The 17,071-nt window shown below is 33.7% G+C and overlaps 1 protein-coding gene across 1 annotated transcript in view; it reads right to left on the bottom strand.

The window, feature by feature from the left end:
• Positions 1-11,753, bottom strand: part of LOC128653567 (pancreatic secretory granule membrane major glycoprotein GP2-like) — a 48,483-nt gene extending 36,730 nt beyond the window's left edge. The window contains exons 1-4 of the mRNA XM_053706948.1: positions 11,629-11,753; positions 8,230-8,244; positions 4,912-5,091; positions 4,673-4,774 (exon numbers count right to left, since the gene is read on the bottom strand). Of these exons, the coding sequence (XP_053562923.1) occupies positions 4,673-4,774; positions 4,912-5,091; positions 8,230-8,244; positions 11,629-11,677 (346 nt within the window). The 5' untranslated portion in view covers positions 11,678-11,753. The remainder of the gene's footprint in view (positions 1-4,672; positions 4,775-4,911; positions 5,092-8,229; positions 8,245-11,628) is intronic.
• Between the last annotated feature and the right edge of the window lie 5,318 nt (positions 11,754-17,071).

Raw genomic sequence — 17,071 nt, 5'->3', positions numbered from 1 at the left:
CACTTCAGAGACCAACCTCATCATATCTCAACTGAAAGGTCGCCTAAGCCTAAACCAGATTCCTGTATGTCACGGCAACAGACGAGTTTACCCTAAGGAGCTGACAGGAAAGCTTTGTTTGTTATGAGAGGCGGGAGTCGCCATTTTATAAGGTTAGGCCTCCTCAATGCAATCTGACCTGCTTGGTCTTTGGCATTGTCTCCGAGCTGTGGAGAGGAAGCTGCTGCATACACCCCCCCCCCCCCCCCCCCCGGGAAACCGGGTTACTAAGCAGTAAAATAACGCTGCCACTAAATAGAGAAACTTCACTGTTTAATTACCCATTTACATATAAAAGGTTAGCTACAACACACATCTCAAAATGGAGCCCAATGAACTTTATCTACTGGAGGGGATCAGTGAATTGCTTATGGAGCACTTTTCAATACTCGAGAGAGACCTGGTGGCAGCTTGGGGAAATGGTTGTAGTGTGGCACAAAAGAGAGATGTGACTGTAGCTGACAAGATCATAACTAGATTCAGCCTGGGCATCATGGGAACTTAGTTACTACAGACCCTCTCACATTCCTTCAACCTTTTGATGGCCCACAGCCAGCTTACTTGGAACAATTTAGCCTACCTGACCAGCAAATCTACAGAATCCTGCACCCTACCTCAATGCCTGCCACTCCAATCATGAAGAGCTTTAGTTTTCAGTTGAAGCTGAAGGGCAACAAGAAGAAACCTGTAACTGGTAAAAATCAAGCTTTGGTCTCTACCTACCCTTGGAGTAACTTGCAGACAGTCCCTAACTATTGGAGAAATATCTCTAAACACGGATTATCCGCTAATAGTCTGTGTGTTTGCCCGCTATGCCTTAAATCTCATATCTATTTTCTGAGATGTGGTGTGAGTTAAAACTTGATCAGTATATGGTGGTGAGTAGTGGACTCTCAAAACTACTTTACTGCCCACAAAACATTGATCTGGATACGGAGGATACTTTACTTCATAGAACCCTTGATCTAATATTGTGTTGTCTGTACTTGTTCCGGATGGTATATTCACTTTAAGTTGTTAATGTTTACTGTTAAATTGACTCAGGTTTCTACTTATATAAGGAGCGATAACAAGAGTTATTTTCTCATAAAGTACGCAGATCAGTCTTTCTCTTTTCGTTTTAAGTTTTAACCGTTTGTAACACCCTTTTAAAGTTGTCTAGCTTTCGATTGCAGTCAGATGCTGCTATGTTAGGGTAACATATTGACAATTTTAAGATTTGAACACCACATAAATCCCTGTTCACATATATTTAATGTTTTATATTTACAGGCCCCTTGCTGTTTATTTGCACCCACCGGGATATAAATATAATACACTATCTATTTACTACTTCCATGCCTGTAAAAGTAAAGCTAGACACCACAATGAAAATTATCCTGTATAAGCAATGCTTTTATTTTATGTTAAAGTCTCTGGCATGTTGTCAATACTATATTTCTAGCTGTTATGCAGACATGGCAAATACATAAGATTTTCACACCAACCCATTCAATGTCTAATAAACTGACAACAACTAAGTTTTTATAATCCTATAATCTTATAAACTCAAGCCTGGTTTGTTTCCTCACAAACTAGCTACAACCCTCCACCATAGGTAGTTCTCTTTATCTTATATTGATATACAGACCATTTATCTTTGAAATGTAGATGTTTTGAGGTTTATACTGGTTCTGTGTTGCAGGCTAATTTTATTACACTGCTCTCCATAGCTAAAGAGATGCTAATACTTATATGCTCATATCTATTATTAAGTGGTTTAAAAGTTTTGTTGGCGTAGTATCCTGCATGTTATACTTCTTTTTGGAACTAGTTATTTTCTAGTTTAATGTTAAATTCATAGCTTGATCACTATTATAACCGGAGACCAAGTGTGTTTTCCCTCGCATTCCCACCCCCCCCCCCCACACACACACACTTTTATATAGTACTCTGGGTATGCACTTAAATCCCAAAGTCTAACACGCGGTTTCCCTAGATAAATACGGCTTTTGATATGATTCCCTACTATTTAGGGACCTGTTGCAGTATACCCCGGGAACAGGATCTATATTGCAGTTTTTACAAAGAGATTCTAGATATTTGAAAATGGGATTCCATTATTCGTCCTTTTTTTTTTGCTTTCATGGGTGTCTGGCGTTAACCCACGGGCCCTGGGTGGAGCTGGACCCTGAACAGTATTTAATAGAATATGGCCCCTAGTCTCCTGTAAGCCTACCTCTTGCTAATCTATTGATGGTCTTATTATCTTGTAAACAGGCATGTATTTTCTTTCCTGATCCCTCTACTCTAATTTTAAGTATCCCAATAATTGAAGGCATTGTTGCAGGTCTTTATTTCCTTATTCCCTTTATACTTCATATATATATAAAGATTACACATACTTTCATGAGTTTACGCTGATGATTTTCATATTGGCATATATGTTTTTAGATTTGAAGTTATTATGTATTCTTAAGCTCTTTAAACCTTCCTAAGCATCCCATATATTGATGAATAATGTTGTAATGCATATGCCCATGCTGAACTATTGCTGGTATTATTCAACTAACTTAAATCTATATACAGTATATCTACTTGAATTATGATCCTTATATCATATCTATGAGTTTAAAGTTATACAATTTCTAAGCAAAGGAAAAATGTAAAAACATGAGGTTAATTTTTTTAATATTTAAACCTTTCTGTATGGCTACAGATTTGATTGTAAATATATAGTGAGGCATTCGATATGTCTTTGCACTTAAAGGGACACTGTACCCAAAATTTGTCTTTTGTAATTCAGAAAGAGCATGCAATTTTAAGCAACTTTCTAACTTACTCCTATTATCAATTTTTCTTCGTTCTCTTGATATCTTTATTTGAAAAAGAAGGCATCTAAGCTTGTTTTGGGTTCAGTACTCTGGACAGCAAGTTTTTTTATTGGTGAATGAATTTATCCACCAATCAGCAAGGACAACCCAGGTTGTTCAACAAAAATGGGCCGGCATCTAAACTTACATTCTTGCATTTCAAATAAAGATACCAAGAGAAAGAAGAAAAATTGATAAAAGGAGTAAATTAGAAAGATGCTTAAAATGTCATGCTGAATCTGAATAACGAAATAAAAAAATTGGGTACAGTGTCCCTTTAATGTTTGAGTTACCATAGGAACAGGTGCAGTCCTTGTATGTTTATTTTGGATGTATACTGCAAATTGTTGTTTTGCTTTGTTTTATAACGGGCTGATGATAATTGTCTGTATGCTTACATGAAAACCTCAATAAAAATTATTTTAAAAAACAATAAAAAAACCCCTCTATACGGTTAAATCTTTCTCTTTGATAACATACTGTAGCTCACATTTAAAAAAAAAAAAAAAGCAAAACTTAAAGGGATATGTAGTCCAAACATTTTCTTTTGTGGTTCAGACAGAGCATACTATTTTAAAAATGTTTCTAATGTACTTATATTATCAAATTTGTTTAGTTCCTATAATATTTTTTTGTTGAAGAGATACCTAGGTATGCATCTAGAACACTACATGGCAAGAACTAGTGCTCTTGCAAGTTGATAACATTCTTGTAAAATTGCTATCATATAGTGATCCAGAAAGGGGCTGCCTCCTAAGCATACACACAAACACATATATATTTATATATACCTGTATGTGTGTGTGTGGTCTGATGAAGTGGACGGTTTGATCCCCGAAACATCACAATAAATCATTCACTTTTGAAAGTCCAGCAAGTGCGGATCCGCTACTTGCTTTATGATACCTTTGTTCCTGACACCCTGGCATTTGACTGGTTAAGTGAGAGTGCTAATCCCACGCAACTGTGATTTTATACACTGTATGTATATATATATATATATATATATATATATATACACAGTATATATATAATTTAATACAATTCTCAGTGTTAAATAATATATTCTCAGAATTTTGTACCCTACAGTATTTATAGAAATGTCTTTTTTAATGATAAAGTTTGAGTTGTATTTCAGTCTTCTGTAAATTTCTCTTTAGTATATTATCTTTTATCCCCTATTGTAGTCTGTTAGGGATAGATATAAATACATTTTTACACTAACAGACCAAACAATAGTTGTGTAGCAAGGTCATTCGTTCTGCAGAATGAGCTCCAGGCAGATTCCTTTTTATTTATATCCAATTGGAGATACGGGGGACGGTTTATTATATGGCAGGCGGACATGATTCGCTGTAGCAAATCATGTCTGCCCGACATCGCTCAATACCGACAGCATACACTGTTGGCATTTAACATTGCACAAGCATTTCTGGGGAAATGCTTGTGCAATGTCGCCCCCTGCACATTTGCGGCCAAGCGGCAGCTAGCAAGAAGTATCAATCATCGTATCTGATAGGGATGATTGCAGTCTGCCACCTAAGAGGTGGCAGACAATTTAAAGGGCAGCGGTCTTACAACCGTTGCTTCTTAAATTAAGTTTCCGGTGAGCCAGAAACTAGGGGGGTAAATTGCAGCATCCGCTGCTTGATAAATCTACCCCATGGCCTCCATAGATATAAAATAATCTTCTATGTCTCTGATTACTTTTGTAATTTACCCCCAAACAGTCTCTCTATTCACCATAATTATATTTAATGAATAAACTGAGAGGTACTTACTATTTTTCTTATAATAAGTGGTGTTGCACTCACAAGTTGAAATATTATTGATATTGACACAATTTTCATCATCTAAACAGGGGGGGCTGCAGACCAAAACCTCTAGAAAATAAGCAACATGATTTAACAGAGAAATTTGGGAAAAATAATTTAATTACAGTTTTAAAAGATCAAAGGGTTGGTGTGAACAAATAGTACAGAATAAGTAGAAAATGTTCATACGCTGTAATCATTCTTACCTGAGCAGCAGTAGTTAACATCATCCCAGAACAACCCAGGAGGACAGCAGAGGGTGGGTTTGATTAAACACTCAGTAGGGACACAGAGCGTTGTGTCATCATTACAAAAGCATCCATTGTCATCTATGCAAGACCCTCCACAAGTGATAATGTTGTCGCATGAAGGAAAACTAGTGCTATCTGCAAAAAGAACAGCATGCAATTCAGTATTTACAGTAGGGTGTTTCATAATTTGTCATGGATTCTGCTTTTTGGAAAGTTGGTGGATCTGAACTGAAAAAAATGAATGCTTGTGTAGGTTTGTCCATGCCATCAAATTTGAGTTTTCTTTGACAGCTAATTAGAAATCTTTTTTTTCAACCACTAATAATTAATTTAATAGCCACACCTAGAGAGCATCATTTAACATTAACCATACATATTGTACTAAATCAAAAACTAAAGTACAGTATGCTCATTATTAAGAAGAATGAAAAAGCAAAACATTCATTTAGGTTTTATAACCATACCTATAATATATGAAGATTTTTTTTAAGCAGGATCTATCATGTTCTGGGTATTTAGATTATATACATGGGGAAATCTTACATGCTGAAAATTTGTAAATGTGTTTTATGTTCCTGTTTCTAAAAAGAGCTTTTTAAAGTGTTGCTGCAAACAACATCACACATGGAACATGTGTAAACAAAAAATAAAGGTAAATAGACATTGGGCTCCATGTACGAAGCAGCGAAAGCTGCTCCGGAGCCTTTGCGGGGCAGGTTCGCATATGCAAGCCTGCTTCCCACAATGTAAGAAGCAGCGGTCATTAGACCGCTGCTTCCTACACCCTACGCCACCTCTTATGTGGCGAGGCAAAATCACAGAGAGCACGCTCGCTCTCGGTGATTGACAGCCCCTTCAGTCGCGTGATTGGTTGCACAATTGAAGTGGCGGGCATTACACACTTCGACGAGTGTGTAATGATACATACGGGCAAGCGGATCAACAGATCCGCTGCCCGTGTGTAACGAAGGCGGGCGGACAGCTTTGCTAGTTGAGAAGCTGTCCGCTCGCCCTTTAATACATGGAGCCCATAGTTTTAATTTCCCTTAATTTAATCTAAAAGAGAATATAAAAATGTAATTTATTTATTTAGTTAGTATTCAAAATCAAGTTCTTGTTGTGTAGCTATTGCCCTCATTAACCAATAAGTATTATACAAGCAACAATAATAAGATAATGGAATTTTAATTTTGACTGGGGATGGCCAATAAGCAAAACCAGCTATTTAAAATACAAAAAAATCTCTCTTTTCCATCCACTGCTGTTACTGCTTGTTTGCACAACTTTTCTATATAAGATACTGCAGTATTCATATTTTCATATAAGGGGGAGCAAAAACAGCTACTTAAATTGTAAAAATAATGGTAAAGGAGCAGGTAAAATTAATCATTACAGTACAATGTTCCTTTAAATTATGCTCTTAAATTTGCATGCTATTTTTAATAAAATGTCCGGTTAACATTTTTTTTAGATATAAAATATTTTAACATATTTAATTGCAGTTCTTTCTTATCTATACTATAATCGCATTTGTAACGCGTCCGCCGGTGTCGCTAGTTGCACATGCATCCTCAAAGGAATGTTGGTTGCGCGAGGTAGCCAAAAGAATGTTGGCTGCATGCGCAGCCAAAAGAATCCACCTGGATGCAGCAAAGCCCGGTGGATTCTGCAAATGGCAGAATGGTGAAAGAATCCACCTGCAATGGATTCTTTCACCACCCTGCCACTTTCGGAATCTTCACTGCATCCAGGTGGATTCAGAAAATGGCAAGGTAGTGAAAGAATCTACCGCATCCAGGTGGATTTTTTTGGATGCGCGTGCAGCCAACTTTCTTTTGAAGAAGCTGCATCCCGGTGGATTCCGAAAATGGCAGGGTGGTGAAAGAATCCATTGCAGGTGGATTCTTTCACCATCCTGCCATTTGCAGAATCCACCGGGCTATGCTGCATCCAGGTGGATTCTTTTGGCTGCGCGTGCAGCCAACATTCTTTTGGCTCCACCCTGACATTTTTTTAATCCACCTGGATGCAGCGCAGGCAAACGAAGCCTTAAGAAAAAAAAAATTCAACCTCCCGCAAGACATAAAAAAACCTTACCGGCCGCATGAAGTATAACAAAAAACCTAACCTCCCGCACAAAGTATTAACAAACATCGAAACTGCCAACATCGCAAAATAATAAAGTAATTAACCCCTAATCTGCAAATAACATAATTAACCTATTAACCCCTAAACCGCCAAACCCCCACATCACAATAAACCTAATTAACCTATTAACTCCTAAACCGCCAACCCTCCACAATGCAAATAACTTTTTAATTTACTTATTTACTAAGCCCCCTAACCTAATGCCCCCTAAATTAACCCCAATACTAAGTTACACTTAAAATAATAAAACCTAACATTAAATTACTAAAAAAAAATCTAAAATTACAAAAAATAAAAAAACTCTAAAATTAAAGAAAAAAATAAACAAAATTATCAAAAATTTAAAAAATTAAACCTAATCCCTATGAAAATAAAAAGCCCCTCCAAAAATAAAAACACCCCCTAATCTAAACTAAACTACCAATAGCCCTTAAAAGGGCCTTTTTGAAGAAGACCTTCTCCACCATACTTCAGGAACAGTAAGTACCTATTTGGGGCTTAATTTTAGGATTTTTTTTAATTTATTTTTTAAGATTAAGGATTTATTGGGCTGTAAAAGAGCTGATTGCCCTTTTAAGGTCAGTAAAAGAGCTGAATGCCCTTTTAAGGGCAATGCCCATACAAATGTCCCTTTAGGGGCAATGGGTAGTTTAGGTTTTTTAGTGTTAGGTATTTTTATTTTGGGCGGTTGGTTGGGTGGGGAGTTTAACTGTTAGGGGGTAATTGGTATTTTTTGTAAGTAAAAGAGCTTACCTACAAACGGCCCTTTTAAGGGCTATTGGTAGTTTAGTATTAGATTAGGTGGTGTTTTTACTTTGAGGGGGACTTTTTATTTTTATAGGGGTATTAGTTTAGGTTTACATTTTTTATTTTGGATATCTTTGTTTATTTTTTTTTCTGTAATTTTTTTTTTGTGTAAAATTAGCTTGGGGGTTTGGATTTTTTAAACATAGACTGCCCTCTGGGCAGGCTTATCGCCTAGTGTATGATAAAAAATGTTTACTTTTTTTTTACATTAGACAGATATGTCCATAGCTCTATTTATAAATATATATTGTGTATAAAATAAATGTGTTTTGTCAAAAGTGTAAAGGTTTAGACCATCAGCATGATATGAAAACTTACCATAACATTTAGCTCCTGTTAAAAGAAGAAAAAAAGAAGACATAAATTAATAAAGGTTCTTAATTTCAGAAGTATAAGTTATTATAGCATTTGCTATTAAAATATTAAAACAATGTAACCCAATAACCAATGAGATAAGACAATTGCTTATGAATGTATGCATAACTTTGCTGATCTGCTAAAGAGAACTGAAAAATAATTTACATTAGACTCATTTTGGCTGATATCCTATTGTGCACATAAGTATGGATAATTATACAAATACACTGTAATATATAGAAAATGTTTGAATTGTCTGAATTTCTGACTAGTTCTGACCATGGCATAAGAAAACTAAACAGGTATGAACACACATAAATCATATTCTTAAAGGGACATTCTAGTCAAAATTAAACTTTCATGATTCAGATAGGGCATGCCATTTTAAACAACTTTCCAATTTACTTTTATCATCAAATGTGCTTTGTCTTACTTTTATCATCAAATATGCTTATTTATAAGCTCTTAAAGGCCACCTCTTATCTCAGTGCATTTTGACAGTTTTTTTTAGAGCTAGATAGTGTTAGTACATTGGGAGCCATATAGATTACATTCTGCTCACTCCTGTGAAGTTACCTATGAGTCAGCACTGATTGGCTAAAATGCATGTCTGTCAAAAGAACTGAAATAAAGGGTCAGTCTGCATTGGCTTAGATACAAGTTAATCACAGAGGAAAAAAGTATATTAATATAACTGGGTTGGCTGTGCAAAACTGGGGAATGAGTGATAAAGGGATTATCTATCTTTTTAAACAATAAAAAATATGTAGTAGTCTGTACCTTTAAATGTATCTAATTAAGATTTTGTTTAACTCAAATGGAAATACAAATACAGATTCTAACTTTATTCAAGAAGGAATGCTCACTTTTAAATGTCCTTGTACAGTTTTAAAAACATGAATTATTTTATTAGGCTTAAAGGGACATTAAACACTAAATAAATGCTAGATAGATTGAAGCATTCAAAGAAAAGATTAGTCTGAGAATAATATGTAGATGTATTTTTTGTAGTTTCATTAGCTGTTTAAATATTGACAAAATAAGTGTAAAGTTTTAGTGTATAAAACAATGGGAGGAGAGGAGAGGAGAGAGAGAGAGAGAGAGAGAGAGAGAGAGAGAGAGAGAGAGAGAGAGAGAGAGATTTAACACTTTATTTTATCTTTTTGAATATATAAAGCTAATAGCATAGTTGGGTTAATGAAGGTTATTAAAATTAAATTCTAAAAAGACAAAAAGTTTCCAGTTTACTTTTATTATCAAATTTGCTTTGTTACCATGATAATCTGTGTTGAAGAAACACCTATGTTGGCATCTGGAGCACTGCATAGCAGGAAATGGTGCTGTCATCTAGTGCTTTTGCAAATAAATAGCATTCTTGCAAAACTGCTGCCATATGGGCGGAATCCTAAGCTTACATCCCTGATTTTTAACAAAAGATACCAAGAAAACAACAAAGAAACATTTTAAAGACCCTTAGCAATAGCACACTAATCCAAGTGTCACTACAAAGTTATACTTTGCCACATTTTTGTAAAACAAATGCATCATATTTACAAAGAGTTTCAATATTCAATACACTCACATTCTCAATCTACAAAGCATTTGGTATTTGGTAGTTGTGGTTTCATTTGCTTTAAACATAAAAGTGTTATATTAAATGGTAAATTTATAGATGATATTTATGTTGCAGTTGTGATGGCTGCAGTCAGGGTGGTTCTGAACTATACATTTTAGGCATGTAACAAGTTCTACCTAATCTTAGCTTTATTTTTATTTATTTTTAATCTTCCCTTTTCTTCCTATACTTCTTTTTTTTGTTCTGCATAGAGCATTAGACATGTAAGTTAAGCAATACCTTGTCAATTCAGAGTTCCTGGCACATTTGAGACAGGGGGTGCTTTAGTAATGATTGAGAGTGCATATCACCCCCTATTACCCCTTAGAAATCTATAGTTATATTTCACCATGGCATCTCATTTTAAGAATATTTTTGATGACTCATCTTGCTTATATATGAGTGATGACAAAGATCTAGGGTTAGGTTATGAGCTAATGTTATTGCTATGGATAGGGTTTTAATTAAAATTAACATTTTTTTATGCCAGCGATGGCTGCAACGCATTGATTGACACCCAAAATGTTAATGGGTGTTTACCCTATTACACTAATACAAATTAACACAAACAATAACAAAATAAATACACATTTATACTTAACCCATAATGCCCTTGTTCTAATCCCTCAGAGAGAATTACACAAATATGTCTATGACTTTATATTGCAGCAAGTTAATTGCACACATCTCCCAAGCACATGTTATAAAAGATAATTAATCAACATACACGTGCTTCAGCAGTGATTTCATTAATAAGCATGGTAAACTGACAATATATTTTTGATTCGACAGAATAAAAACAGTTTAACAACAGATTAAAAACTATTTAAGAATAGAATAACAACAATTTCTAAACATTTTCAGGAGTGTTCAACATTCAACATGAGCATTTTTTCCCCAACATTAGTAGTTTATGATTGTGATGACTAAAAAAGTATTCTGACTATTTGTACTGATACATACAAAACAATTTTTGACGAAAATATCAACAAGATTGTGATAGAAATCCAGAAAAGAAAATATGTATTGATTAGATTATCTAGTACACCTGAAGATTTTTATATCTATTTCGACATGGGTTTTGCTTAAATTTGACCTGCTTCTATTAAAGTGAATTGTTCTGAGAGATACAGGGGAAAAGACAAAGAGGCGGACTAGAGATAGACATAGAGAAAAGTAAAGAAAGAGGGGACAGAAATAATGTTTTTTCCAACTCAGTCCTACGTTTTTTATAGCATTCTTTGCTTAGATAGATAGGGGTTAATCACAATACTTGTCAACAGTAGATGGTTGGATGGATAGATTAGATAGAAAGACAGACAGATGACTTTGTTAAAATGTAACCAGCTTTAGAAGCAAGAAAGAGAAAAGTAAAAGTTATTTAGGTGTTTTTGTTATTACTTTAATACTTTTAAAGAAAATTAATTTAAAATATATATTTTATTTGTATTCATTATTGAGTTCCAGTTCGTTTGTATATCTATATACTGTCCAAATATAGTGGTCGATCACAATCCTTTAGAAACATTTATCTATTTGATTTGATTTCTACATAATTTGCCATTCAATTCTATGAGGATTTTTGATAATTGATAAATCATTTGATAACCTTGATTACTACAAGATTGTGATCAATTCCATAATTTTGTTGCTGTTATCCTATTAGAAATGCACAAATATTAGGCCAGTATCCACCTTTCAAGTTTCTTTCCAAAGTGAAATTAGTATTAAAATTATATTTTTACCTGCATGCTTTAGCAGAGAGACAATAACAACTATGCCGACGAGCCTCATATCTTAATGTAGTTTAAATATACTCCTTGTAGTCCAGTGTCAGACTGAAATAAAAGTATCTTCTACAATAACTGCTTTTAAAGATTACACTTTACCTTCCAGAAAAGGGTGTGTATGGGGGGTGTGATGGTAAAATATAAGTAGTGTTACTGATGCACCATTCTTTTTGGCCCTTCATACTTAGCATATTCTATATTTAATATATTTACATCATAAAGAGCCTGGAATGTGCCCTAGCAAACTTAAATATGTGTGAAATGAAAAAGTGGACCTGCCTTATCCCCGGGACACGATACCTTTAGTACATATTCAGGCTGAGAATTTTTGTGTCATTCTTGTCTCTTTAAGAAATATGTTTTATAAAAGTAGATTGTCATTTACTACAGCATAACAAACTTCCAAAAATGTGATCTCTCTTAACCAAGTTACGCTTTTCACAAAAACTGATATATAAAAATGAGAATTGCTCCTGGCTCTTTTGAGTAGGTAGGTCAGTAACTACATAATACCAATTCAGTCACAAAAATAAGTTAATTAATAGCTTAAAAAGTTAACATAGAGCATTAGAGAACCTGCATTATACCACATGGCAGTGGCTAAAGTCTATTCTCATAAAGCAATATAATATATATATTTTTTATACTAATAATAAATAATAATAATTTACATATGCAGCCCAATCACAGCTAGGTCCTAGTAGAGCATTGCTGCTCCCAAGTTCCCGAACTTAAAAGTTGCTCAAAACATTTGTTTTTATTGGTTATATTACTGTTTTCCCAATGCAAGGAATATGTGTGTACACAATGCCAAATTGTGTGCAAAATTGGACCTCTGGATTTTAGACTTGTAAGAAAAATGAAACCTAGATTGATCTCTTAACCAGTCCAGAAATTCCAAATATCCATTGAACAGAAACAACTTAAACACATCACCCAACATTCTTTACAAAAGAAGAAAAAAAAAATGGTACCTTACCAAATAATTAGCTTACCTTCTCCATCTGAAGTTGTAAATATGAAAAGTTGTTGTTTCTGGTATCCAAAAGGGAAAAATATGGAGGATGCATCAACCAATCAACCATAGAAAAGCCTGGTAACTCAAAAGAATAAAAAATAAAAAACAAACAAAACAAAAAAAACTTATTTGAGAAGTATACAAAATTAGCAAAATGCTTAACACTTTAATTCACAAGTATACATATCTAATTATTACTAAACAAAAAAAAAAACAGCAAAAAAATGTCCTACTCCAGAATCAACATATGATGAAGACAACTAAGAGACATACTGTAGATAAAAAAAATAAATATAGAAATCAATCTTTTATAGGCCAGCAACCCGCTACATACCAGATAACAAACTTTTTTGGCAAATTCAAATTATAACATAGGAAAACTCACTCTTTTAATATCATGCAAGAAAGTGAAAAACAGGTAAAAGCCCTTATTCGAAGGGACAATGGACAATAAATGTGTGCAACTAAATCAGATTCAGAAGAAAATGTTATAGGATTAAAAAAAAAAAACAACTAACAAATATCCCTGATGAAGTGACTTATAGGCAGGAAACGCATTGGGTGTTAGCTGTTGTAAAGCTATTGGTGATGTAAAAAACTTTTATACTGCAACATGGAATAAACGTTGAACTTTTTAAAATTTCTTCTACAAAGCTTGGACTGTCTCTGTCATTTTCTATTGTATGATACTAACAAATAAAGAGAGTTTAATATAAAATTTAAAGACATCACTTAGGAAATTTAAAAACATGGTGGTTTCCTTAATCTATCTTCACAAATGACACTTTAAGTACAGATATCACAGATCTATAAAATACATTTTTCAAAGACTCCAGCCTTATGTCTAGTGCTGTGACATCTTGCTGAGAAAAAAAATAAATAAACCCGAGCAAAAAGCTTCATATCATATCAATCATTATAGGCTTCTAAAAAATGTGACTTGTTTATATTTCCTGACGCTTGAAATTTAGTAATAGCATACATATATTTATATTTGCTTTTTTTTACATATGGTGCAAAGTGTGGGCATAGATGTTTTTTTTTAAGGTAATAATTATTTAATTAAACAGTAAAATACAAATATACAATTTGAACCTAATCAGGGCATATAATAGTTAAATCATGATTAGTGACTTCATCCAATGATTAACACAGGCAGACATAACATGGTTAATTTATGAGGTTTGTGCACTATAATAAAATAATCTAAGTTATATCACGTTTCATATACTGCTTCATATGCCTTTTTTTCCAAATATACAGAAAAATGTCATGTCAAGTAATATTGATAGGTAGGTAATATAATAGAGGGAGTTCAGCAGGTGTGGAGACATTTGCAGAATACAAAGTAGTTTTAGCTTGTCAATCTGCATATTGTCAAAATCATTAGATCAGCTTTAAGTTTGCAAACAGTTTTTGTGAAAGTGTTAATATGGTGCTGAACTTGCTTCCCCATCCTTGCTCATTTCATCTAGGTTGATGTATCTGATTATTATATGCAAATTCAGCAGTAGGAAGGACAACCAATCATCTTAAAGATATTTCTATTGAGTTTTAGGATGAAAATAGGGAAGTAGTAGCATTGTTATTATGAAAAATATGTTCTAAAATCTAAGAGGTTAATTATGATCCATTGTAAGAAAAATAATCTGTGAAGCCAAAATATTTTTTTAAAGAAAAAGGTGGAAGAGGTACTTGGCAGAAGGGATCATAAAAGTTGAAATTATGTGGCCACCTAAGTAAATCTTTTGACTATAACAATTATAGTGTTTATGGATGAGGGTGGTTAAACAGAATCCATAGGGCAATCGGAAAATATTTAAGCTGGCTTAATAAGTGGTTGTAGGAGTTGGTTGCTAGGTGGTAAGATTGTACCATGCACAAACATTTTAGGAAGGTATATAAATAGTACATCTTGTTGTTGCAGACTTTTAGTTTTAGATCTCATGCCTAGCAGATATTTTTTTTTTAAATATATTTTTATTCAATTTTCAAATTACATAATATGCAATGATGCAAAGAAAAAGAAAACAGAAATCTTCAACAATGTTATCTTCTTTAGAATCTTATATAGAAAATGAATGAAAAGAACACTTTTACCTGAGTTAATTATCCTAATACACCAGGATATATTATATTTATACCATCTCTCAAATAAGTAATCTTTTATTTATTTACCAAATATGTTGTGATAGTATAAATTAAAGGAGGAAAACATAAAAACAAAAAAAATCATTCTTACATTAATTAATCATCATGGTACATCAAGGTATACGATTTATAATAAATGATATTTATACCAACTCTCAAATAAATCATCTGTCATTTGTTTAACGGGTATGTTATAGCAAAGTTGTGAATCTGGGCTTCACTAATGTCCTGCCCAATCCATTAAAGGAGAGAGAACAACAACAAAAGAGAGGGGGGGAAACCCACAATGCCCCCCCCCCACCTTCCTCTCTCGTCTTCCCCTCCCAATAATAAAGTTATAACCCCACTCCTTTTAACCAATCTGGCAATTGGGGATAACAATCTAGTATTCTCAGGGATTTGCCAAGTTATTTGGGAAGTAGCCTGCATGGATATTTTGTAACATGTAGTCTGAATTACTAAAGGGTCTTACCAATTGGGATTGCAAATTTTCAGGAAGTGTTTGGATTCCTAGTATCCACTTGTTAAAAAAATGTTTTAATTGAAGATTGCTAGGATATTGTAGACAATATTGTTGCATAGTATATTGAGTTATTAGCCCCTGTTTACATTCCTTAAATTTGGGGGCTCTGTCTTCCATCTTTTCAGAATTAAGTTCCTTATTACTAATATAATTGTATTGACTAATTCATTGTTCTTACATTGCTCTGAGTATTTAACTAAAAAAATTACTTGTTGTGGTAAAATTTGAAATTCTGTTAAGGATGTTTTTTTGAACCAATAATTTATTTGCATCGATAATTGCTGGATTTTCGGGCATGACCAATAATAATGGAATATATCTGCAAACTCTGAGCTACATTTGGGACATATTTGATTTGTGTTATACCATTTGTTTAAGTTGTATGGTGTTATATACACTTGATTTATTACTTTTAAATGTGATTCTCGACAAGCAGTTGGGACCCAAGTTTTATAATACGATTTCAGATTATTCTGTATATCTGCTATATTAATCTCATTCAAGTCTTTTTGCCATTTATGCTGTATTCTTTCCATTTGTCCCTAAATTCAAATGCGTATTTATTAAATCATAAAGATGGGAGATAGAATACACACACCCCTTCTTGGTATAAAATCCGTTTATATAGTGTCTAATTTGTAGGAAGGAAAAAACATCCCTTTTGGCTATCCTAAATTGAGTAGAAATCTTTTGAAAAGTATTGACAGATAGGTCTGGCATTAAAAGTTGTTTAATCTGTGTTAGGCCTTTCCTCCTCCATTGTTTAAAAACCATTTAGGAGAAATCAGGGTTGAATTCAGGATTTCCCAGAATCGTTAAAGATTCGGTACAGAAGGGGATGATGTTAATTTCTAGACAATATTTCTGCCAGGCTAATACTATGTTTTTTAAAGGATAAAAAAACTAGAGACTCTATTAGGTAGCTTTGTAAAAGGGCAATGTAAGATGGCTTTTAGGTCATATGAGCGATCATATTGCTTTCACATTTTCGGAACATAACATACTCCCATTCTGTGATCCAGTCTAGTGCGAATTTAAGTAGAGTTACTAGATTATAGTATTTAACTTTGGGAAAAGCAAAACCCGCCGCTTCTTTAGAACACATCAGTTTTTAAGGGTGATCCGGGGTTTCTTTCTATTCCATATACATTTTGTACATATCTGATTAAACTTTGTTAAATCTGACCTGTGTAAAAGAAAAGGAACATTTTGTAATATATATAACAATTTAGGAAACAGTATAGATTTAATTAACATAATGCGAGCTGTGATGGATATTGGGAGGTTCATCCAATCTGTCAGCTTCCTTTCACATTTTAAGAAGAATTTTGCAAAATTTAACTTATACCACTCTTATGGATTCTTAGTTAAAATTATTCCAAATATTTTATTTGGTGAACTTCTCTGAAGGGATGGCTAATAGTCAATTTAATTTGTTTATTTAGCCATAAAAGTTCTGATTTCCCCAGGTTGATTTTATATCCAAATATGGCGCCGAACAGGTGGGTATCCGATAATAACTTCGGAAAAGACTGTTTTAAATTACTTACATATACTGTAAGAATAGGTCATCAGCATAAAGAGAAAGAACAAAATTCTGTCCACCTATTTGGATCCCTGTCAAATGTTGCCTCAATAAAATTGCCAATGGTTCTAATGATATGTTAAAAAGGAGGGGGGAAAGAGGGCAGCCCTGTCTGGTCCTT

The sequence above is a fragment of the Bombina bombina genome, chromosome 3 (genome assembly GCF_027579735.1).
Source record: "Bombina bombina isolate aBomBom1 chromosome 3, aBomBom1.pri, whole genome shotgun sequence".
Taxonomy (NCBI): domain Eukaryota; kingdom Metazoa; phylum Chordata; class Amphibia; order Anura; family Bombinatoridae; genus Bombina; species Bombina bombina.
Note: the sequence above shows the minus strand (reverse complement) of the source record. Positions and strands in the feature narration are given on the sequence as shown.